This window comes from Globicephala melas, chromosome 7 (genome assembly GCF_963455315.2).
Source record: "Globicephala melas chromosome 7, mGloMel1.2, whole genome shotgun sequence".
NCBI classification, from domain to species: domain Eukaryota; kingdom Metazoa; phylum Chordata; class Mammalia; order Artiodactyla; family Delphinidae; genus Globicephala; species Globicephala melas.
In genome coordinates, this window is record NC_083320.1 from 29,405,785 (window position 1) to 29,431,556 (window position 25,772).

The following is a 25,772-nucleotide window of genomic DNA, read 5'->3' on the forward strand; positions in this document are numbered from 1 at the left end:
AAGAGTAACAGGTGAGAAGAAAGGAAGGAGGACTTTGGTTGGTTTGATCCCAGGACAGAACCTTAGAGGACTGTCTGAAAACAGCTTAGCCACCAGGGGGGGAAGGGAGCAATTTATGATATCAAAAGTGAGCAAAGCACCCCTTTTCCTTAGAGATGAAACGTCAATTTCAGTCAATAGTTCATTTTCACTTTGCTGTACACCTGAAACTAACACAACATTGTAAACCAACTATACCCCAATAAAAATTTTTTTAAAAAAGATCTAGCAAATGATTTGTTGGTGAAAGTGATGTGTGCAGGCTTTCAGGAAATCTGCTTTGAAGGAGCTAACTCAGCTGGAAGGAGGGCCCTTTCGCAATCCTCCCTCCCTGGCATGCCTGCTGCCTGTGGTGAAGGCTGGAGTGTCAGCAGCTGTCTTGAATCATGAGTTGACCCTGAGGATGGAAGGTCTGAAGGTACAGATGTGCTCTGAAAGTAAATCTCATGACTGTGGAACCGCCATTCCAGCACTGGGCAGCCTACTTCTGTGCTTCTTATGTAACAGAGGAATCAACCTCAAACTTGTTCAGGATTGATTTATTGATATATAACCTAACTGATACAATAAAGGGATAAAGATCAACGTCAAGCCAAGGGCTGGGGATACGTACGAGATGAGATGCACAGCGTCAGCATGCTGCCTGATACGCTGCCGGTATTTGGAGAATTCGTGGAGCATCTGCACAGGGTTGGTGGTGATGTCAATATGATCCTTCTCAGTCCAGGTCTCTACAGCCACCAGGACAACCCTGGTATTAAGTTGCTCCTTGTAAATCTGAGGGTATACAACAGGACAGGTGCAGGAGGAAAACACTGGGTCAAACATGCACAATCAGTGTTTCAGAGTCAGCGGAAGGACAGGAAGGGGAGGTGAGAGGAGAACACGACGTCAGAATCAGCTCATCAGAGAGAATCTTCTTTCCTTTCTCTTTTCCAAGAGCAAAAAGAAAGAACAATCATACAACTCAGCCTCTCCTATAAAGTTACTTCAATCCCAAATCAGCATCTTTAGCAGCCAGGCATCTCACTGGGGGATCTATACTAGGAGTATCACGATTCTAAAGTCTGGACGTAAGTTCAAAACAGGGTTTAGTAAAATCACCCTTTCAAACCTCATAGGAGGTAACAGGTTGGAGCCTGATATACTGGTTCTGAGTAAGTGTGATATGACCAGTTACTCCTGCAGGATTGGGACAGATCACTAAATCCTTGGACAAGCACTAACACCATGGCTGGCTTTTGCCCTTGGAAGCCTTGCTGTATGAAAAGTAAAATAACAGTGGAAGAGAATCACGATCTGAGGCCAAAGGAGGGAAAAGCAGACTTACATGACCTATGTCACCCTCACCACAGGGTGACATCACTCACAATATTTAAATTGTAATTTTCTGCTCTCTTTTTCTGCTTTTGGCCCAGTAGCTAAATAATTCACACATGTAAGCAATTTTGATGAATGTTGTCATTTTGTCCTATTTTCAAGCTAATTAAGAAAAGAATGGATGATCTTAGAACACACTGAGGAAAGGAAAGATTATCATGCCTAAATCATCGTGAAGCTATAATGATTTTACAACAGGGAGTGAGTGAAGTGTAATATCTTTAAAAAAAAAAATTAGTTGGTCAGCTTCAGAACCTTGTATGGTAAATCAAAATAAAAAAGACACTTTGCAAGATGTGATTCTGTTCAATCATGGTGAAATGACAAACACAGAGATTCTACCAAGTAAACAGCTGGGGCAGAGGGAAAGGTGTGTTTAATATTCTCTTTTTCATATCCATTTATAGTTTTCCTCTGAGAAGACTGACAAGGGCTGAAATTAAAGAAAATTAATAAAGCAGGTGATAACTGGCTTTCAGAAATTCAACCCTAACGCTACATGCTATTCTATTACCCTGCACCCATTTTATACTGCTCAGCTGTGCCTACCACGTATTATATGTTATGAGTGTTTACATGATTGGAGACTTTTGGACTGTTTAAAAGGCAAAAAAGAAGGCAGTTCTTTAGAGAAAATAAGTATCATTTAGATATTAAGCAATTTATAAAGGTTTTTTTTTCCCAGTTAAGAGGGAACATACAATAAATATCAGATAAACATACATTTAGCTGAGCAAAACAGCACTTTACATTAGAATACACAAAATACTATGCTATATTTATGACTAGTCAAATTGAATTATTTATTGGAACGTAATGAATAATATTCACATTTACGGATTTCCTATCTAAAGGAAAAAGGAAGAAAATCTTAACCATCATTCTCTGTAACTGACAGAAGGAGAGGAGGGAAAAAACTCAATAAGAAAGATTTATAGAAGTCTTTTTAAGAAGATATACATTTTACTGTTTTAAATTAGCTTTATTTTGGGACTGCACTTAATTCTGTCATCTAAAAATAAAGTCTGAAGCATTCTTATGGGGACACGAAGAAAGTAAATTTGGGTTCTTTTAAAAAAAATTTTTTTGTATTGCCTATATCCTCCAAACATAATCCACCTCAATCTATTCGTTCTTCTACCTTATATTTAAGAAGATAAGCTCAACTGATTATTATTAATGAAATCTCATTTGCCAAGTTTAATTTACACTCTTTTCGGTAGCTAATTTTCCCCAGTATTTTTGTCCTAACTAAACTCTTGTGACAATAATATCTAGACATCACTTAGAAGCAATATCAATGCATCTTTGGGATCCCAGGAATAACTCAACAGTCCCCTGAAACTCTGATAACACTGCCCTTTATGAAGCAGACCACTCTATAATTTCTTATTAGCCAGATGAGATAAGGATAGCATTTTTACTTTTGTCTCAGAAAGAACTAAAGCAGCGAGTAAGCAAATAGAGATATAAACATTCCACTTTGGAAAAAGAGGTTCAAGGAAACCAGGATACTTACAGAATCCACAAGGTTGACCACAGACTTCGCAAAGTTGTTTGTATGCGCATGAGAAGAGCGACACTTCTTATACTGGGAGGGGGAAAGATATACCAGTCACTGTCAAACCATAATTTAATGATAAATTTCAAAATTCTGTAAAAACAGAAATCTGACAGCAATAGTAGAAATAGGGATTAAAAATACAGAATTTAGTTTGTGCTGTGTTTGGATATAGTGATGTTCTTATTTATTTCTCTGTTAGGCAGGAAAACTATAGCTGTCTAAAATACCCATGATGTTCCTGGTAATGGAGACGGCCTAGTGATTCTGAGTGAGAAACTTTACACTTGAGAAGTAAGCTGTTAATTCAGTCTCAATGTCTAACAAATGCAATCCTTTTTTTTTATTATTTGTTTGTTTCACGGAAATGAACTTTACCAGTTTATAAAGAGCTTAGATCAAGAAATTTAATCCCAACTGGACACCCTCCTCACTTGAATTCAAGCGCATACAAAGATCAAGAAAATTTCTTAGGCAACACTTCAGATTCAGTCCATGATGTGGAACGTGTCTGTCGTACATTTTAGTATATTCTTTCAGAAGAATGCTTTCTCCAAATGAAGCCTTTTGCTTGTGACGGCTCAGAAGTCAAAACAAAGAAGAGACAAAAAGTAAAACTGAAGTGTGCCGATAGTGTATAGTTGCTTATGGTTATTTATGATCACTTAGGAAAATAAAGTAAATTAATAGAATAATTACATAACATCTGAAGGGCTACAGTTTTAGCAAGGAGCACTGCAATTAATATGGCTTTGAGAGGACATTTAAAAACTAAAGTTTACCACAGGGGGATAATGCCCTCTGCTGAGGAGAAAGAAAAACATCCTCAGAACTACTGAATCAGGTTTGCACCATGTCTTTAAAACTTGACTTCATTTATAATTATAAAAATAATGCATCTTCATAAAGATTAAAACTACTTCCACGTTAGAATATCATGATATTCTTTTCTTCTCCTTTGCCCATTTTCACATTATAAATTTGTCAGACCCCCTTCATTTCATTCTCTCTTTAACCCTGTTACTCTGTTTTTTAAATGAAGAATATGTCTTAATGTTTATAGATCTGATATATATTTTTTAATAATGCTGAGCCTACTGACAACCTATGATAAATGTGCAATAACTTAGTATTGTGTTATTAGTAGCATTCATTAATTTATGACTATTTATAATATTTGCAATGGTGTGAATGTTTGTGTGCCCCCAAAATTCATACTGAAATCCCAACCCTCAAAATGATGGTATTAGGACGTGGGACCTTTGAGCGGTACTTAGGTTATGAGGGTGGAGCCATCATGAATGGGATTAGTGCCTTATAAAAGAGGTTCCAGAGAGATCCCTAGTCCCTTCCACCATGTGAGGACACAGTGAGACCTTTTAACAGCTTTTTTTAAACGTAGCATAAAGAAGTTGTTGTAAAGAGCTCAGCATTTTAAGTTGCCTAGCAAATTCCACAAGCTGAAAAACTCCAAAGCTATCCTGTAAAATAGTGGGTTGGCCAAAAAGTTCGTTCGGGTCTTTCTGTAACATCTTACTTTTTGGCCAACACAGTAAACGCAAAAGTCTCCACATTAAGTCTCTTTGGGGTGATGAAATGTTTTGAAACTAGACAGAGGTAATGATTGCACCACGTAGTGAAGGTACTAAATGTCACTGAATTGTACACTTTAAAAAAAAAAAAAAGTCCTGACATGAAGAAGCGCTTATCACAAAAAGAAAGGGAAAATATTAGCTGACACCTATTCTAATGCAGTGGTGTTACATATCTATTCAAATGAATTTTATTTTGCTTCTGAACATTTATTTGTCCTTTTGGGATATGTCTTTTTGTAGTATAAGGGTCATGGAAAACATGACATATAAGTTAAAAACAATGAGGACTTTAAAAGTGTATTAAAATGTGATGTTTTCCATTTATTTCATATTTATAACTTCCAATTCTCTGATTTTCTTTATTTTCGGCCACGTGGCTTGCAGGATTTTTTAGTTCCCTGACCAGGGATCGAACCCGTGCCCACTGCAGTGGAAGCGCAGAGTCCTAACCACTGGACCGCCAGAGAATTCCCTCTGGTTTTCTTTTTAGAAAGATCACTCTGCCTGCTGTGAGGTGAGTGAATTAGAAAGGGTCAAGAATGCATGCAGAGAGACCTGTTGGGAAACTGCTGCAAGAGTCCAGGTTAAAAAATAATGAAGGCTGGACATCATTATAGGATGTTGGAAGGTAAGGAAAGAGAAGAAAAACACATGACTCCTAGGTTTTGAACTTGAATAGCTGGGGGTGGGGGAGGTGCCATTTAAAATAATGAGAAAGACTGGGGGAGGGCACTTTAGAACTAGGGAACCAAGAGTTCTGATTTAGAAATGTTAAATGTGGGATGCCTATTCAATACTGAAGTAAAGATGTCAAGTAGGCAGTTGAATATAGAACTATGGAACACAGAAGGCTAGAGTATAAAGTTGAGAGTGATGAATTTAAGTCATGATATACTTTAAAGACTTAAGACTGGAAGTGATCACTTGAGGAAGAGTTATAGAAAGAAAAGAGAGCCCCAAATCAAACTATGGGGCACTCCCGTAACTCTAGAGGCCAGACATAAAAGACTAAGAAGAAATGGCCAGTGAAGTGAGAAAACTATTGTGTCATAGAAGCTAAAAGATTAAGAAAATGTTTCAAACAGGAAAGAGTAATCAGCTGTGTCCCATGCTACTGAGAAGGCAAGTACGATAAGGACAAAGAATAACCACTAGATTTATTCACTTGAAATTCCATATAATTGAGTACCTAGGATTTACTAGGGTCTGTCATTAGTGTTTCTCCTACAACAAATATTTGCTCCTCACAACTCAGTGAGGTAGGTTTTACTATCCCCATTTTTATAAATGTGGAAAGTGAGGCTCAGAGAGGACAAATAACTTATCCAAGATCACAAAGCTGAAATTCAATGCTTACCCTGGGTTGACACAGGAGATAAACTTGTTCAGTTAACAAGTCATATAAAATAGTTTATGTATGCTCCTAGTAAATCATGATTATTGATGAGAAATCATAATATGTTGGGTTCCTATAAAATATAGTGGCTTTCAAATAAGGAAAACCAAATGAGGTTTAAATTAAAAAATATATGAGCTATGCTTTCATATTTGCACCTATATACATAAGGATATAGCAACAATGTAAGAAAAACATTTGTTTTTCAAGCACTTTAAAATATTTCAACTAATTTTCTAATAGAATAAGGTTTTTAATATTTATATAGAGGCGAAATGGCTCAAAGAAATGTTTGGCAGACCGCTATAAGGCTTTAATTGGCTCACAAATTGGACTCTGCCAGCCTGCTACTAAAATGATTTATACAAAATTGAGGGATTTTTCTTTTCTAATTGAAAGCTACTGATAATATATGATGCTTGTTCAAAATAAGATATCTGCATTTTTTCAGAAAGGTTACTCTGAATTAAAGAGGTAAGTGTGAATGTAAACGTAGGCAAAATGTTTCTACTTTCTTCATGAATGAGAATTAATTTTACAAAGAAAAACGTGAAATCTCCATTTATGATAGAATTTATTTCCACATTTTCCGATCACTGAAAGTAATTTACATTTAAAGTGCCAAATTTGCTTTTCCTATCTGAATAAACACAATCCTTAAGGTATTTGCTTTTTGAAAAAAATTAAAATTAGAGCTTGACTTTCAACCTGAGGGTGATAGTTATCAAAATAAGTGTGCTGCCTCATCTAGCACAAAGATTATAAAATGAGTACCGTCAGCGGGATGACATTTTAAAATCCAATAGCAAATCTCCAGTTATTAAAGAATAGATGTCAATTATTCTAGTTTAGTTTTACTTTCAACACATGAATTTAAGTACTCTGATCCATCCCTTCTTTGAAGCATTCAAATTCAGAAACAATCTTCATCTCATATAAAGCACACCTTTAAAAATGAACTTTTCTCAACTCTCAAAAGAAAAAAAAATTCTTATAAAATGACACACTTATTTGGGACTATTATGGACTAGAGTATAACCTGGTCTTAAAGGAAAAGGAATCTATTTAGTTCTATTGCATCGATGCAATATGTATTAAAATAGTAGAAATCTAACAAGGACTTACTGTATAGCACAGGGAACTATATTTAATACCTTGTAATAACCTATAATGGAAAAGAATCTGTGTAACTGTATCAATTTTCTGTACACCTGAAATACTGTAAATCAACTACACTTCAATTAAAAAAAACAATAGAAGTCTTCTTAGGTAATTTCCTTCTACTTTAGGCATTATTATCACTCAATAATAAAGGCTTTCATTTTTTTTTCATTTCCTAACATGTATTCCCTCCAGATTTATCAGTACAAATTACAGGGTTTTTTTCTGGTTTCAAAGATAAATGTATACATTCCTAGTTCTCACTCATTTTAATAATAATAATAAAACAAATTACCAAAATTTACCATTAAAGATCTGGTAGCCTAAATAACGTAACTTTATCACAGACTATACTGTATAATATTAGAAATTTTCTATTTACAAAAACAATATTTTAAAGGAGGGCATTATTTTACTATTCATAAGATAAAGACAAGATTATTTAAATGCTTCCCATTTTAAAAGATTTACAAATAAATTCAAAATATATATAATGTTTAAAAAATTATCGTTTCCTATTTGTATAGTTACTGAAATCTGCTCTCTGATTAATGGCTTCATGTATTTTCCTAATAGAGATTTGGTAGAACAAGAGATTTGGAACTACAAGTCATGGGTTGGAGAATTCTTCTGACAATTACCAGCTGTATGTGAATGCACTTTGTGAATTTAAAGGCACTGTATATCTTAATTATTTTCACTACTTTAAAAGTATATATTGGATGTTGGAAAAAGTTTAACCTTCTAAAGCCATAATTTCACAACATGCCACAATGTTAAGGATTGAGAAGTAGCTGGACAAAATCTCAATGTCCCAATCACCAAAAATAATTCAGATGAAAAAGTTATCTTGGGGTTTCGAGGAAACTAATGTCCATCAGAAACTCATAGTTTAGCCTTCATTATCTAAAGCGGCTACCTACCCATTTGGTTTTCCTTCCTATCAGGGAAGATCTGTCCTAAATTGTATGTAATTCTTTTTTTTTTAATTGTATGTAATTCCAATAATTCTGGTTCTTACTGACATATCTCAAGCAATGTACTTAAAAGCTACTGGTACAGAAAATAAATCTGCATACCATACTAAGAGGTATGCTATTGCATAACTTCATGTTCAGCATAATTGAGCCAGTGCTTGGTAATTAAGAGAAAACACCTGCTAAAGTAGAGACAAAAGTTTAAATATAAATTAAATCATCAGTTTAAAAAATGTATGGTTTCAAGGTCTTTTCTACTGATTAGAATTTCACTTTTTCATTTTTGTATGAAACACAACCTTATTCTATAGTCTACTAATCTAATTTTGATTTCCTTAAAGAAAAACAAGGACTTCAAGATATTTGCAAAGCAATCAGAATTTTTGCTGCAATCTTTCACAAGTTTTTCACCTATACCTGACTCTTGGGTATGTCTTAAGAGTCTCACCTTTATAAAGTCTCTCCAGAAATGTAACTTAGTCTTCATAAAGCAAATTATTCTTTGTCTTAGTTTATACAATTTAAAAAATTAAATTATGTAATTACAACAAAAATTACAAGTGGCCTAAACAGTTTGGAAAGTGGGGCAGTGGGTTGCTGGAGCCAGCTCCCACCAGTTCAGGATTCAACTGGATGCATCTTTTCCCAGGTCCTCATTTAACGACCTCACTTTGGTAGCTTGAAATCAGCCATGGTGGGAGTATTTACACCATGGATATAAACAAACATTATAAATCAAGGGGTTTTTTCAGAGAGCCAGGTATTAAACATTTACCAGCACAGCACAAGTACTGAGTATATAGCTGTCCCTCGGTATCCCAGGGGGATTGGTTTCAGGAGCCCCAAAGATGCCAAAATCCACTGACGCTCAAGAGCCTTATATAATCTGGTACAGTACATTACAATGGATTCAGTCGGCCATCTGCCTCTGTGGATACAACTATATTAGCAAATAGCGTACTGACCAAGACCCTTCAGAATGCTCTAGGCTTCAACCAAGATATTTTTTTAACTCTATTATTTTTTAATTAATTTTTATTGGAGTATGATTGCTTTAGAATGTTGTGTTTGCCTCCACTGCACAACAAAATGTATCAGCCATACACATACAGACATCCCCTCCCTTTAGGACTTCCCTCCCATTTAGGTTACCACAGTGCTCTAGGTGAGTTCCCTGTGCTATACAGCATGTTCCCATCAGTTGTCCGTTTTACACATGGTATCAATAATGTATATGTGTCAATCCCAGTCTCCCAATTCCTCCCTCCCCACCCCTTCCCCCCTTGGTATCCATACATTTGTTCTCTACGTCTGTGTCTCTATTTCTGCTTTGCAACTAAGATCATCTATACCATTTTTCTAGATTCCACATATATGCGTTATTATACGATATTTGCTTTTCTCTTTCTGACTTACTGCACTCTTTATGACACTCTCTAGGTCCATCCACATCTCTACAAATGACCCAATTTCATTCCTTTTTATGGCTGATTAATATTCCATTGTATATATGTACCACATCTTCTTTATCCATTCCTCTATCAATGGACATTTAGGTTGCTTCCATGTCCTGGCTATTGTAAATAGTGCTGCTATGAACATTGGGGTGCAGTGTTTTTTTGAATTATGGTTTCTCTGGGTATATGCTCAATAGTGGGATTGCTGGGTCATATGGTATCAACCAAGATATTTTATAAGGGAAATGGTTAAGCAGAGTATGGTTAAGAAAGTTCCTACTTTATCTTCAAGAAGGGCCAATGGAGGACAATAATTGTTTTCATATGTCTTTTAAGCACTGAATCACATTTTATTTTGACCAAAGTTAACAAAAGATTATTATTCTTTCTTAAGTAACCTGTCAGATCTAAAATTCATTGATTCTATATTCTTACCGTTTTGTGATCATTAACAATCATAAGTTCCAAATATTTCATTTCTTCAAACACACCACGAGATGGCTGTGGAAAATAAAAATATGTGGTCAGAATGGTGGTTGATAGAAAATATCTCTGATGCTGACTGTTAAGTGGTAGACTGACTTTGAATTTCAGAAGAACTCTTTGCTGCTCACTTTATGAACATCCTCAAAGAAACTTGGTCAGGGAAATGAAAAAAATAGTGACGGTAAAGTGTGGGTAAACATACAAGTATTCAGAAAAGAACTGTATTTAATTATCATTAAAGTATTCATCCAGATAGAGAGAGCTCATGTTGTTTTTATTTGATTTTTATATGTAAAAATATTCTAGAGAAAAATTTTCAGTGTAATTCTGTTAAAATAAATAAATCTCAATTTCTTTGGCATTAGGATACGATAAAAATATTCACATCTACTCAAAACTTCAAAGAAAAACTGCACAAAACTTTAATTAGAATAGCACAGTACATCTGGAACAGGTACCAATGTAATCATGTAGAAACCTTAATTCAGTGGAGTGAAGTTCTCATAATAATGTATTAATTCTTAACCACACAACTTCTCAAAGGAACAAATGTTGACAGTTACAATATTCTGAATTCTTCTAAATTTTGATTACTACTAGATAATCCTTTAAGAGCAAGGGCTAAGGATTTTAGCTGTCGTTTGGACTTTTATTTCTTTTTCATAGTTGGAAGAGTACATGAGCATTGATCAGTTGTATTTGATAGGGGCGGGCTGTAGTGAAACATCAATAGCCTATATAAAACTTATTACCAACTGCATCTTCAAGAGTAAGCAAAAAGAGATCTCTAAGTTAAAAAAAGTTGTTTCCATAATCACCATAATACAAAGACAGGCTCATAAAAGAGGATGATTTGACCTACAACCAAGTTTTTGATGGCTGGTGGTCTAATTTTTTCACAAAAGTACATTCAGCAAAACATTATCTAAAGTGTGCAATTTTCAGAATAATTACTCATTAAGTTATCTAGCAAATTACCATGTAATCTATATGCCATGGAATTAATTTTCAGTTACATAGCATTCACCATGTAATTACTAAACAGTCCCCATCATTACAGCTTTCTAATCTATTATGAAATAGACTAGGAAGATAATTTCAGTTACAAAGCCCCTATACATTTATCAATACATGGGAGCTCTATGACAGTTGTTGATTATATAATTACATGATTCTTATTTAGTAACTATCATGATACTAATGGTCAAAGAGATTTATTCTGTTCAGAAAAACACATCCAGCTTCAAAGTGTGGTATAACTGTTTTTAATTTGAAAAGAAATACAAATAGGCATGATTAGTCAACATTTCAAAACCTAACTCTTCCCCTACTTTTTTGTTAGTAGATCATTTTATATGATAAGTCATACCAGAAAAAAATAAACAAATAAAAAGCCTGCTCTACTTTCAACAGAAAAAATGCACTGCAATTTTCATAAGAAAAATGCTTTGAAAACAATACATTCTTCAGATGCCTTCAGGGTTCATAGAACATCAAAATCAGTTTGTATCACTTACAGGGAAAGCTGAATAAAAAGCACCATGCCCATAAGACTCAAGTCATAGGGTATTTTTGTTTTGGGTTTTGTTTGTAAGAGGAAATTGCCCAAATCTAAACCGTTTTAGGTACACTTAGCCACAGTGTGATGACAGGCACACAATTTGAGTGAAAGAGCCCGGCCTACGACTCAACGCCACACTCACATTCGCTGCTCTCTTCCTTCTCCTTTTCAACCACTGTAATTCAGATAGGAAGGGCCACTGGTCACTGCTTTCCATACCTGTGCAAAAGAAAAAAAATACCCAAATTTATGTTTGACTGCATTTCAATGGGAGAATGTTTTAAAAATATATGAAGGAAAAGTAGCACTGATAGCATTTGTCATCTCAAAATCAAAATAAACTAAGGTGAAAAAAGCACGCCAATCATTAAATGTTTCACATGTTTAGTCACAAATATTAATATAATTCAAAGGTATAATTTTCTTCCGAACCTCATGAAAAACTTTACGAGCTATTCAAGACTCCTTGGAGTATGCGTATTTCATCTACAACCACCTGACCCTGGATATCTGAAAATTTAGAAGAATTCTACTATGCTTAATTCATTTTAGAATTAAAAATAATGTCTGGCATAAGCTTTTGCATAAATTACTAAAGATTTTGGGTATTAATATACAGAAGTAACATCACGTACTCCAATAATCCAAAAGAAGCTTTTGCCACATCAGCATGCTTGAGATGCCACAGGACAAGAGCATAAGACACTCCAAGCTGGTTAAAGAGCAGCAAACTTCCAGGAAAATCTAAGGATGGACCTCCCTGTAAATCACTCTGTTAAATCTGGCCACACTCTCCAGTTCCTAACACAGCTTTACTTCTGGGCTTCATATTTCAGTCTTTCCATCAGAAATGACTCTCTATGCTTCATTACATTAAAGCCACAGTTCACTCTACTGCCCACCCACACTGCTCACTCCAGATCTCAAACCTACTCCATTTCCCAACAAGCCTGCATGTGCAACTGAGCTCCAAGTCAAGGCTCCTAGTACATAAAATAGAGTGGCTTCTTTAATTAAAACTTACTGAGATTCTTCATTTGCTTAGAATATTGTCCTGCCAAGGTTTTCTCAATTATGTGTGGTCGACCTGTGCTTTTCTGAAACAAAAACAATTGTAGTCAATTAAAAAGCAAGATGTGATCACACCTCTACGGAACAGTGTTAGCACTTTCTATAATATCTTTCCTAAAATGGAAACACTTATATGCTGATGTGTTAGTTATCAAAAATGAAAAGTAGATGGTTTATTGAAACTTGAATTTTAAATAAAATAGAGCATCATCCAGTTGCCCCAGTTTAGATAAAAGCATAGTTTCATTAGCTACTCTTAAACTTTGGCTTTCTTCAAAGCCATGAATAGGAAATTCACAAGAAAAAAATACAAATGGGCAATGAATATATTTTTTAAAAGGTAAATACTACTTGAATGCTCCTTCAAAATGCAAATAAAAAGATATACCAATTACTGACATCAAGTTGGCAAAGGTTTAAAAATTATGATAACTCTAGTCAATTATAGTTGCAAGGCAAAACACTTTCACGCTGCTGGTAGGAGTAAATTGGTAGCATAGTTCAGAGAGAAATTTAGCAATTCTATCAACAATCTTGACAATATTCATATCCTTTGCCCTAGATACTATACTTTTAGAAAAGTCTTATTTCCATCACTACTATTAGCTTCCATTACTGAGTGCATAGTGTGTGCCAGCCAATTTAATCCTCACGAGAACTCCATACAGTGCATATTTTATCCCCATTTTACTAATTAAAATATTGAGGCTCAGAGAGATACATTGTTGAGTTAAAATTATATTACAAAATAATGATCTAATTTATTTTTGAAAATATGGGAACATAACATTGAAAAACTGGAAGAATGTACACTGAAAGGTGAGGAGAAGTTATCTCTGGGGGATGGGATAATGGATAATTACTATTTGGTTAAGTATTTGCTTAATTTGCTTTTCCAAATTCCTTACAGTGTTTTATAATCAGAAAAGTTATTTTTAAAAGTGTTCTTAATAGATTACATAAAAGACAATAATGAAAAGTTTTGCTCTTTATTTATTACTTGAGAAATAACATGAATTCTTACTATAAATACTTGATCCATATTACTGGACTTATTATAAAGCATACTAAAATTAATAATAATAATAAACTAAACATCAAACATCTAAATTCAGACTTCCCTGGTGACACAGTGGTTAAGAATCCACCTGCCAATGCAGGAGACACAGGTTCGAGCTCTGGACCAGGAAGATTCCACATGCCGTAGAGCAACTAACCCCATGCGCCACAACTACTGAAGCCCGTGCACCTGGAGCCCGTGCTCCGCAACAAGAGAAGCCACCACAATGAGAAGCCCGCGCACCAAAACGAAGAGTAGCCCCCGCTCGCCGCAACTAGAGAAAACCCGCATGCGGCAACGAAGACCCAACACGGTCTAAAATAAATAAAAGTTTTGTTTTTTAATGGACTGTATTTTTTTAAAAAATCTAAATTCAAGTAGACTAAACTCTTAATTCTGGTATCAGGTGAAAAGAAAGATACATAGAGTGATGAAACTCACAACTAGCAACATAATTTTAAAAACTGACTAATTTAAAGTTTCAAGCAGTGCTCCTTTCCCTCTACCCATGATGAAAATGAGGATAAATCATTACATGATTATGTAATCATTACATCATGAATGAAAGGCAGGCAGTAAAAAAGGAAGGCAAAAAAGAAAAGTCATGAAGTATATAACAATCAGCTCCTGAAGAATATGATTATGGGTTTAACAATGCAAAAGCAATGCTTTAAACATTATGATAGTAACAGTTTATAAATCTCTTCAAGAGTTTAATAGACATAGTCACATATATTTATTAATTCATCAAATGTGTAAAATTGCCCTACTAGGGATGTAATGAAAAAGTATCTCATTTTACCTATTTAAAAACTCAAGGCTTAGGGAGTTGTTATTTTGGGTTTTTTGTTTTGTTCTTTGTTTTTGTTTTTGTTTTGCTTTGTTTTGTTTTAGAGTCACAGGGCCATTAATCAATACCAGAAATCAAAGTCAATTTTTTGCTTGATGAGTCAAATAATTTTGCTGTGTACAGGTTATCTACCTACAATTGGAGTAGGGGAAAAATATTTTACTTAATCAAAATGTCTTTATCTAGGTGGGATGGCCTTCATTATCTGGTAATTTTTATAATTACTAGTTGAAAAATAATACTGGTTTATTCAAACATAAAACATTTAAAACTTAATGACTTTCCTGCCTCAAATTTGAAATTACTCCATAGTCACACATGCACAGCAACATAAAGAAAATAAACGTTTGTCAACTGTTCTTGTCAATAGCCTGAATGACTATTTCCTGTCTCAAAATTATTTTGTCTACATTTGAAATCTCTAAAGATTAAAAAAAAAAACAAGGGCTTCCCTGGTGGCGCAGTGGTTGAGAGTCCGCCTGCCGACGCAGGGGACACGGGTTCGTGCCCCGGTCCAGGAAGATCCCACATGCCGCGGAGCGGCTGGGCCCATGAGCCATGGCCGCTGAGCCTGCGCGTCTGGAGCCTGTGCTCTGGGCCACAACGCTGAGAGGCTCGCGGACCGCAAAAAAAAAAAAAAAAAAAAAACACATTTTCTGCTCCCCATCAATGATTGCAATAACCTGACTCTATCACTTTCAAAATATTCTTTTCCCATTAGCAGTTCTTTTCACTGATATGACACCCCTACTGTTACATCTTAGTGCCTTCACCTCCTACCATTCTCCCCTGTCTGCTCCTCTCCAACCTAGTTGGGTTCCTCACAGTTCCTAGAACACACTGGGAATACTCCTGCCTCAGGGCCTTTGCATTTGCTCTTCTCCTGCAATGCTTTTCTAGCCCCCTAATTTCCTGAGGGTTTTCATTCAAAACTCACCACCTTACTGTGTGTTAAAATATAAATTTTAACTCTCCTCTCCACTTTCCTGGCTTCATTTTTTCTCCTTAGCGTGCACTATACAACATACCATATGCAATTACTTATCCACCTATTTATTCCTGTCTCTGCCCCTGTAGCTAACAAGCCCTACTAGGCTCAGGCTCTGTGTCTATTTTGTTCACCACTGTATCCCCAGCACCTAAAATACTACCCAGTATGTAGAAAGCCTTCATTACAATATTTTTTAATATATATATTAAATATTAAATTTGGTTGCCTTCTATTAGTGAGCAAGATGGTTAGAGTACATGATTTACTTTTTTCCAGTTTTATTGAGATCTTATTGAAATATAGCATTGGATATGTTTAAAGTGTACAACATAATGATTTGATATATGTATATATTACACAATAATCACCACAATAAGTTTAGCTAACATCCATCACCTCACATAGTTACACATTTTTTACTTGTGATGAGAACTTTTAAAATCTATTCTCTTAGCAGCTTTCAAATATACAATACTGTATTGTTAACGATAGTTACATGTTGTACATTACATCCCCAGAATTTATCTTATAACTGGAAGTTTGTACCTTTTGACCACCTTCACTCATTTCCCCCACTGGACTCTGGTAACCAGTAATCTGGATTACTGGTAATCCAGTAATCTCTGTTTACATGAGTTCAGTTTTTTTAGATTCTACATGTGAGTGAAATTATACAGCATTTGTTTTTCCCTGGCTGATTTATTTCACTCAGCATAATGCCTTCTTGATTTCTTATCTAGGTTGCTGGCCTATACATGACTCCTAACATTATTTTCTCCCCTATCTCAAAAAAAAACTAAATATTGTATAATATAATCATAGTTCACCCCACAGATGTCCCCACTGAAGATTCTTAGACTCACAAAAGTTATGTACTTGCTTACAGTCATACAATTATCTAAAGACCGTGAGAATAAAAGATAGCTTAAAGGAAAACAAGGTGGTCAGTACAAAATAGAGCATCCTCTCTGCTTTCAGTAGACTGGAAAGAACTGGTCTTAGCTTTAGAAAACCTAGGTTTGATGCTTCTTACCATGCCTTACTGGTATGTGACCTGGGATGTGTAACTTAAGCTTCAAAACTCATGGTATCAGTCCAAGTGTGAAATAAGGTGCTATAGATAAACGCACTTTGAAATCTACCAGATTGTCTCTTTATTGCTCAAAAACAAAGATGCTGGAAAAGTAAGGAAAAGGAAACCATAAGGAAACTGATGTCACAGTCAGACTCACCTCATCATGAACCAGCTCCAGTGGTTCTATCATATACACCGAGGTATTATCTTCAAACATACCACTGTGAAAAGAAACCACAGGAGGAGAGAGTTAACAAATATAGCAAACATAGTATGTCTTTAAAGATAAAGAGTGTATCTGAATAAATACCTTTATACTGTCCCAAATCAAATTCACATACCTGCATGGAATCACACTGTGGTCCCACCACTGCACTAGACAGCGTATAGGCTACAGAGAGTGTAAAAAGTGTACACCAAGAGCATACACATTATACCTGGCATAATTAGTATTGAAATTAAATGGACAGATAAGAAGATTAAACTGGGATAGAACTATTCAGGCTGTTCCAGTATCTCAAGTTATTATTACAGAACCATGTACAACTAGCACAAATTTGTTATGCAAATCCAATATCATCTGGTAGAAAATAGACAGGTTCTTTATGTATAAGAAAAAGCTAAAACCACCTGATTCTGAAGAGGCAAACAGAAGTATCTTTACGCTTGCAAGTTGCGAATTTCCATTAAGACTCTGTGTTGAAAATCGCATTTAAGAGACAGGATTTTTTATAAAGTGTGGAGATACGATTTTCAAGATCCCTTTCATCACACGGCCACAAAAGACCTTTACATCAAGTGTTACTGTGTTCAAGTCTAAAAGGCACCTACAGATGTTTCTTAAGAGCCTTCCTGAAAGCCGAAGCATGGGTTCCTCTCTTTCGAACCCCACCCTTGCCTGGCCACCTCCTTCTTATCCTTAGGTTATGCTGAGTGATAGTTCCTCTGGGGGATACCTCTGGGAAACCTTTCTGGACTAGGGTCGGTCATCCCAAAAGTCCCTGTCCTTCCCCTTCACAGTACCCACCAAAATGGCAATTAAATAATAATCTGTACAATCATTTGTTTAATCTCTATATCACCGGCAAACTCTATGTGTTAAGAGAGCAGGGACTTTGCCCTCCTTGTTCATGACTCCACATCCACTCTCTAACCCAGGACTGGTACAGAAGAGTCACTAAAATAACTATGAAATACAAGATGGAAAGGGTGAATGGGTGAAACCAAGTTCATTCTCCCAATGACAGTCCCACATACTGAAGTCCATTGCAGGTCGACAGAGCCACCCTGGAGTCCTTGATACCTCTGATGTTTCCATGGTAATAACAGTGCTCTCCACCCTGCAATGCAGAAGAAGATTTCATTGACAAATTATGCTTTCTCCATCACGATTCGCTCTTTGGGATGATTCTGTAAAGCAAAAAGAAAGGCAAGGATGATCCTAGAAACTCCTCCTGTTTGATAGGAAATCTCAAAGAGCACTAGGCAATTTTTCAACTTTTCTATAAGAAGCAGGTGTATATTCAATGTAATGAAGGAGAAAAGCCTTTAACAGAGGAATAGGACACCAATGCAACTGGAACAACTTATATACCTTTCCTAAGCATGTGAGGGAGTAGACACTTACCAGATACTGTTAGGGAATAAAGTCTTCTACATCACTGAGGAGAGGTCCCCAAAGGTGCTGTTTAGAATCATTTTTTTATGGAAAACTACACAAAGCTTGGGGATTTGCTTTCTTACCCTTTAAAATCAGTTTTTTAATTTTTTTAGAAATAATATACGAACTTAGTTTTCAAAGGCAAATAGTAACTGCGAGGACTGTTTTAAACAACACAGCAGTTTCCTGTCGCTTTCTCTCACCACCGACACATTTTTAACACTTTTAGCTGTTTCTTCTGTTGTTTACCAATGCATTTCTTTCTTTCTTTTTTTTTTTTTTTGTGGTACGCGGGCCTCTCACTGTTGTGGCCTCTCCCGTTGCGAACACAGGCTCCGGATGCACAGGCTCAGTGGCCATGGCTCACGGGCCCAGCCGCTCCGCGGCATGTGGGATCCTCCCAGACCGGGGCACGAACCCGTGTCCCCTGCATCGGCAGGCAGACTCTCAACCACTGCGCCACCAGGGAAGCCCACCAATGTATTTCTGAATGGAATATTTATACTGTTATGTCCTGATTTATTTCACTTTAGAAATTACCTTCCTAATATAGAATCTTGAAATCCCCTCTCACCCCCGATACATTCCAACACACATCACAGGCTTTTGGTTAAATTGATATTTAGTGTTTGTATTATGACTATGCACATATTGTTCATAGCTGTGCCACTCTGATTACATTGTCTTTTTTGCGCCATTTTAAATTTTTTCGAGAACTTTTATTTCCTTCTTTGGTTTTCCATGTATTTAGCACGTACATAGACCCTATTATCTAAAACATTATCTATAACTCTTCTGAGTCTGGTCAAGCACATCAGGTAATTTATCACATCGCTTTGCTCCTGGAGACACCCCTCTTGCTTCACCCTCCTGCCGGGCCTGATGCACAGCTGCTTTACAGGACTTGTCTGTAGCATCATCCTGGGAACTCCTTCGTCCCCTTTCTGTATTGAATCCTAGATCCCATGTCTTCTCCATTCATGGCCCCCTTTCCTGGAGGTATACATCCCCTGGTAATTTGTTGAAAAAGTGTTTGTAGAAGATAAATTTGATGAGAATTTGCATGTTTGAAAACCCCTTTTCCTATCTTCACCCTAGATTGATCTTGTGGGTGGGTAGAGAATTTTAGATAGACAATTATTTTCTCTCAGCATTTCAAAGGAATTGTGCACAGTCTTCAAGCTTCTAATGTTGCTGTTGAGAACTGGAAATTATTCTAATTGTTGACGCTGTCTATACAATCTATTTTTCCCCTTTCAAGAAGACTGTAGGAAATTCTATTCACACCCGTTTTCACAAAATCTCAGGATGTGCCTCAGTGGGGACTTTGCTTACTGATTGCACTGGGCACTCTGTGGCACCTTTGCATCAAGAAAATGCACTCTACCCAATATTCTGTAATCATCTATATGGGAAAAGAATCTGAAAAAGAATGGATATATGTATAATACATGTAACTGAATCACTTTGCTGTACACCGGAAAGTAACACAACATTGTAAATCAACTATAGTCCAATATAAAATAAAAATTAAAAAAAAATAACTCAGAGTCCTCATGAAACATATTTGAGCCTATGGCAGTGCAGGTAATAAATAATATATCCATTAAAATATTTAAAAAAGGAAAATGCATGCACTTCAGTTCTGGGAAACTTCTATTATTTCTCTGATAACCCCCCTCCTTTCCATTTTTCTCTACAAGCTGAGCTCTTCTACCAGAGTAGAGAAGGAATGGCTGCCTGTCTATCTGGGGTAAGGAGAAGATCAGGAATTTAGTACCTTCTCTATGTAGACTTTCAACCAATCTTTCTGTTTTCTGGCACCTTCGATTCCTGGGGCTTTCTGGGTGCAGAGACACAAGCTGGCTTTGTTCTGCTTGGTTTTGTCCCAGTGGAACTTAGCAAAGCAAGAAAAAACCCTCATCCATCTGCTTTCTATCACCTACAATTTTACAGACACCTCTGGTCAGCTGTCATCTCTTCTCTTGTCTTTATCCTTGTTTACACCCTTTTTAAAATTCCTTAACTGTTATTTGCGTGGCTTATTATCAGGAAATTGAGATAAATATAAGCACTGAATCCACATTGCCTAACCAGAAGCTTCCTATTTGTTTTCTTTTATTTATTTGATATTGAAGTATAGTTGATTTACAATGTTGTGTTAGTTTCAGGTGTATCGCAAAGGGATTCAGTTATACATACATATATATCTCATTTTTTTCAGATTCTTTTCCCATATAGGTAATTACAAAATATTGAATATAGTTCCCTGTGCTATACAGCAGGTCCTTGTTGGTTACCTATTTTATATACAGTAGTGTGTATATGTTAATCACAAATTCCTTAAAGAGAATACTGACTTTGACTTTTTATTAATGATTTACATTTACCTTGATCACTGCTTATTAAAGTGTATTACAATAGCCTCAGAGGCTACTTAAGTGCCTAAAGGGGTTCACCCACACATCAAATCACCACTCCCCAACCAACTCAGTTTGTTTCCTTTTAGTAACTATAATATACACTTTCAATGTTGGTTTCTAAAATTGGTATTCTAATATTTTTACTATTTTGTAAAGGATTGCTTTTCCGTTCTCAAAGAGCAACTCTGTATATAAGTAATGACTTCTATATAATATGCCAAGTTCTATCTGCATTTTCAACTCTGGAACTTATAAGCACAAATGGTATCACACATTTCAGTAATTTGAGAATCCAGGTCGATACTCGGCAATTACATTTCAGACTCTTCCCATGATTCTAAAAACAACCATAGGTAACTGTAAATTCCATCAAACCGGTTATTTAGCACTTTGTGTCACACCAAAAGGCTATCTTAGGTCAGGAGATTGTTAGAAGTACACAGCAAATGCTGTCATATTTATTTGACCTTTCTAAGAAGAGCTCTGTTTTTTAGATTTTCCTACACACAATCTTTTTCCCCCCAGAAAATATTTCCAAGTCCTTTCCTAGATTTCAGTTTCATTCACTTGCCGAAGGCTGATGCTCTCTCAGTATAAAGGTCATTGGTACCTGTTTGAGTTAAGGCAGAATATTATCTGAAGGGAACTGTTTGGTTCACTGTATATCTGGTTGTGGATCACCATGTTTTCTCGACTTTAAATGATATTTGTGGTAACATCTAATCCCTGATGTTTATCATAAGAAAGCTTTAGTATCTAAATTGTGGGATTACATTAAGCACTATAAGCAATTTGGCAGTTCTAATTTAGTGTTAGTATTAGTAGCATTAGAGGATTTTCTGAGTTTCTTATTGCTAAATTTATACCAAGTGTTTGAGAAAGCATTACCAGAAAAATATTGTTTGGCAACTCTCCGGATTATGCAGCATTTTGTTAACACCACTACAAAGTAACATCTTCGGGTATTTCATATTAAATAAATCCCCGTTAAGAAGACGTATTCCCTCTTGGATATCAGGATGACAGGAGCGGGTCACTGCAGAAGGGCCCCTTGCAGAGGGCCTCGTTAACGAAGACACTGAGTAGTCAGCTCTGGGGGTGTCTCCACCCAAGAAGCTAGCTATCTGGAACACTCACTGTCTCACTGTAACTGCTATCTCTATGCACAAATAGGAAGACACTCACAAAGTGCTAAAAGGCTCCGCCAAAGACAGCAAAAAGCCAAACTACATCCCACAACTTCAGGCTCCAGTGTTTCTTTCTCCAATCAGGAAGGCCTCAGACAGTTCAAGAGTGCTGGCCAGACCCTTCGAGATCACCACTTATGAGTGGATCACAGATCTGTGACTAGGCAAACGGCAGACAGGAGAACCAAAAAGGGCTCACTCAGCACATGACACAAGTCTATGTGTGCCTCCATGGGCATCAGCGTTTTCAGATTAAAAACTGTCAGTCAGTCACTTATAGTCAACAAAAATGGAACATCTAATAAATGAAGATTACTGGGTAGTCAAAGGAACTTAAAAATCCTAGCAAGTGTGCTCCCCAACTTTCTCAGCCCACCACTTCCACATAAGATCCCACAAGCCAGGTAATGCTCAAACAACCCCACTGGAAACCATCAGGCAACTCCCGCAAATAATGAAACACCGAAGTCGTGTGCATCCTTTAACACATTTCCTAATCAGATGAGTAACAGCTCTGTGAGTCTAGTGATAACTTTGTGAGGGAAAAAAAGATTTGGCTCCCTGCTATTATTGACTGAATGACAGAAATGATTTGATTCTACTCACTTTATTTTTTTCACTTTTTTTTGTTCTTTTTTTAAAATTGGAATATAGTTGACTTACAATGTTGTGTTAGTTTCAGGTATACAGCAAGGTGATTCAGTTTATCTATCTATATTCTTTTCTAGATTCTTTTACATTATAGGTTATTACAAGATATTGAGTATAGTTCCTTGTGCTATAATACAGTAGGTCCTTGTCGGTTATCTATTTTATATATAGTAGTGTGTATATTTTAACCCCATACTCCTCCACCTTCCCCTTTGATTTTACTCATTTTAAATAGAACCTATTGGAAACAGAATCTATCGTTTCAATATAATTTATTTTAAAATTGTCCCACCTTTCTGTCTGTTTAATTATCTCATCTGCTTCAGTAAAGTTCAATCAGCCAATTCTTATTATCTTCATTGCTTAAGAAACCCTCATAAACCTGGGCATTCATGGTGACCAGGCACTGATGTTTTCAATCAACTCCTGTACATCTGGATAAACATTTGAAAAGAAACTCCACAGGCCACATCTCACAAATGTGTATATTATGATATTCCAGGTTCTGAATATGGTAATTAAAAACTCTGACACTATACTCAAGTGTTTATTCTATATGCATATCTTTAAACACTTCAAACTTGTCAACCAGCATGATATATCAATCTATTTAATAAATCATTGGGCTGTTTGCAAAAAAAGAAATGTTTTTAAAAATCTATGGGCTTCCTTGGTGGCACAGTGGTTAAGAATCCACCTGCCAATGCAGGGGACACGGGTTCAAGCCCTGGTCCAGGGAGAGCCCACATGCCACGGAGCAACTAAGCCCGTGCACCACAACTACTGAGCCTGTGCTCGAGAGCCCACGAGCCACAACTATTGAGCCCATGTGCCACAACTACTGAAGCCCACGTGCCTAGAGCCCGTGCTCCACAATAAGAGAAGCCACTGTAATGAGAAGTCTGTGCACTGCAACAAAGAGTAGCCCCCGCTCAGCACAACTAGAGAAAGCCCACGTGTATCAACAAAGACCCAGCACAGCTAAAAATAAAATTTTTAAAAAACTATAATGGGAGGCTTCCCTGGTGGCACAGTGGTTGAGAGTCCGCCTGCCAATGCAGGGGACATGGGTTCGTGCCCCGGTCCAGGAAGATCCCACATGCTGCGGAGCGGCTGGGCCCATGAGCCATGGCCGCTGAGCCTGCACGTCCGGGGCCTGTGCTCCACAACGGGAGAGGCCACAGCAGTGAGAGGCCCGCGTACCACAAAAAAAAAAAAAAAAAATCGATAATGGGACACATGTACCTGAATTTGAATACTACAGAAAAAGGATACAAAAAACATTTCAGAGAATTGGACAACTTGAGAACTCAACACCTGTTTAATTATTTACCTTCATTAAACTCAAGGGGAAAAACATGTTCAGGTATGAGAAGTTTGGCTGTACTATATATATTTTAATGCTACATACATTTTTAATAGTTCACACAAATCACACTATTCAAATTTAAAATAGCTTTGTGAGAAGCCAGTGTGGTCTGCTCTCTTGATTTCCTGGGGAATTCTTTTAGCCTCCCAGTCAGGAGCGTTGCCCACAGAAGCCCATTCCCTCTGACAACAGTGCCTGCCAAGAAGCCTTCATGGACGAAGCGAGCTTGAGCTGAACCATGGTAATGATTTGATAAGGAAAGCATAAAAAACATTCTAGGAGGTCGACGTGATTAAAATGACAAAAGAACAAAGGCGAGAATAGAATATAGAACCCACAAGGACAGGGATTTTTGTCTGCTTGGTTCACTAATGCACATCCAGCTCCTAGATCAGCGACTAGATCAGAGTGAGTGAAATCAATATCTGTTTAATAGATAAATAAAAATGGCTTCTTCATGAGCCTAAGTGACAAGACCAATCTGAAAGGACCAGAGGATTTATGTTTGTTGAGACAGTGGGTAAATAAACTCCCATTACCTACTTGAGAAGTTTTTTATTTTGAGATGCTCTTTTAGAGTATAATTCAGTGGGTTTTAGTATATTAAAACAGGGTCATGTAACAATCACCACTTTCTAATTCCAGGATATTTTCATTACCTCAAAAGGAAATCCTTTGCCCATTAGCAGTCATTCCCCATTCCTCCTTATACCTCCCTAACCTCCCCCAGCCCCTGGCAACCACTAATGTACTTTCAGTCTCTATGAATTTCCCTACGCTGGACATTTCAAATAAATGGAACCACATAATATGTGGTCCTTTGGAACTAATTTCTTTCATTTAGCGTAATATTTATAAGATTCATCCATGTTGTAGCATCTATCAATCAGTACTTCATTCCTTTTTATAGCTGAATAATATACCACGTTCTGTTTATTTATTCACCAACTGATGGACATTCGGTTTGTTTCCATTTTTTTGCTATTACGAATAACACTGCTATAAACATCCATGTACAAATTTTTTCTTGGACATAACATTTTCAATTCACTTGGATATATACCGAGATGTAGAATTGCTGGGTCACAAGATAATTCTATGCTTAAATTCTTGAGGACCTGCCGAACTATTTTCCAGAGCAGATCCACCATTTTCCATTCCCATCAACAGTATATGAGGGCTCCAGTTCTCCAGATCCTTGTCTGCACTTGCTATTGTCCATGGTTTTGGTTGTAGCCATACTAGAGGGTGTGAAGTGGTACCCATCCAAGTTTAAAATCAAATGAGAGAGTGACACAGGTGAAATAGGGATCAAAATATCACCTTCAATTTTAGTGTTGCTACATTGGAGGAGAGGATCAGCTGAGAATCCAGTGGGCCTACTAATGCTGCCGCCTAAGTTAGCCGGACTTACCCACCAAGGCACAGACAACATGGGATAACCAACACCCTCCCCCAACCCACCCACACCCACAAGGGCTGCCACTGCACAACTGAGAACAAGTAGAGAAAATGTGCCCTTCCTGTAGGGAGGTGGATCTCACCCAAAAAAGGGAGGAAAGGTCTATGTAGCCGTGCCCAGCTCCTTCCCACCAGTTAAGTCGCTCTTCTTTCCCTGGGCAAGAGGGAGCAAGGGGACAGGAAGAAGCCAGGGTGAGAAAATAGAGCTAGGAAAGGACGATTTCCTCACCCCTTAATAAGGATGAAGAGTAATAAAGGGAAGTAGGGACAGAAGTACTGTATCTATCTTTTCGGTCTTACACTGTTGGCCAGGTGGCAGTTCTTTTCATAAGAAGAGAAACCAAAGTATTAGTAGGCATTT

General features: G+C 36.7%; 1 protein-coding gene across 3 annotated transcripts in view; it reads right to left on the reverse strand.

Moving 5' to 3' along the window:
- Positions 1-25,772, reverse strand: part of ADAM23 (ADAM metallopeptidase domain 23) — a 165,767-nt gene that overhangs the window by 48,073 nt on the left and 91,922 nt on the right. For all 3 annotated transcript variants that reach the window (XM_060301957.1, XM_030853824.2, XM_060301958.1), the window contains exons 5-11: positions 17,918-18,000; positions 16,818-16,881; positions 12,638-12,710; positions 11,756-11,832; positions 10,002-10,067; positions 2,939-3,010; positions 653-816 (exon numbers count right to left, since the gene is read on the reverse strand). In XM_060301957.1, coding sequence (XP_060157940.1) covers positions 653-816; positions 2,939-3,010; positions 10,002-10,067; positions 11,756-11,832; positions 12,638-12,710; positions 16,818-16,881; positions 17,918-18,000 — 599 coding nt within the window. The remainder of the gene's footprint in view (positions 1-652; positions 817-2,938; positions 3,011-10,001; positions 10,068-11,755; positions 11,833-12,637; positions 12,711-16,817; positions 16,882-17,917; positions 18,001-25,772) is intronic.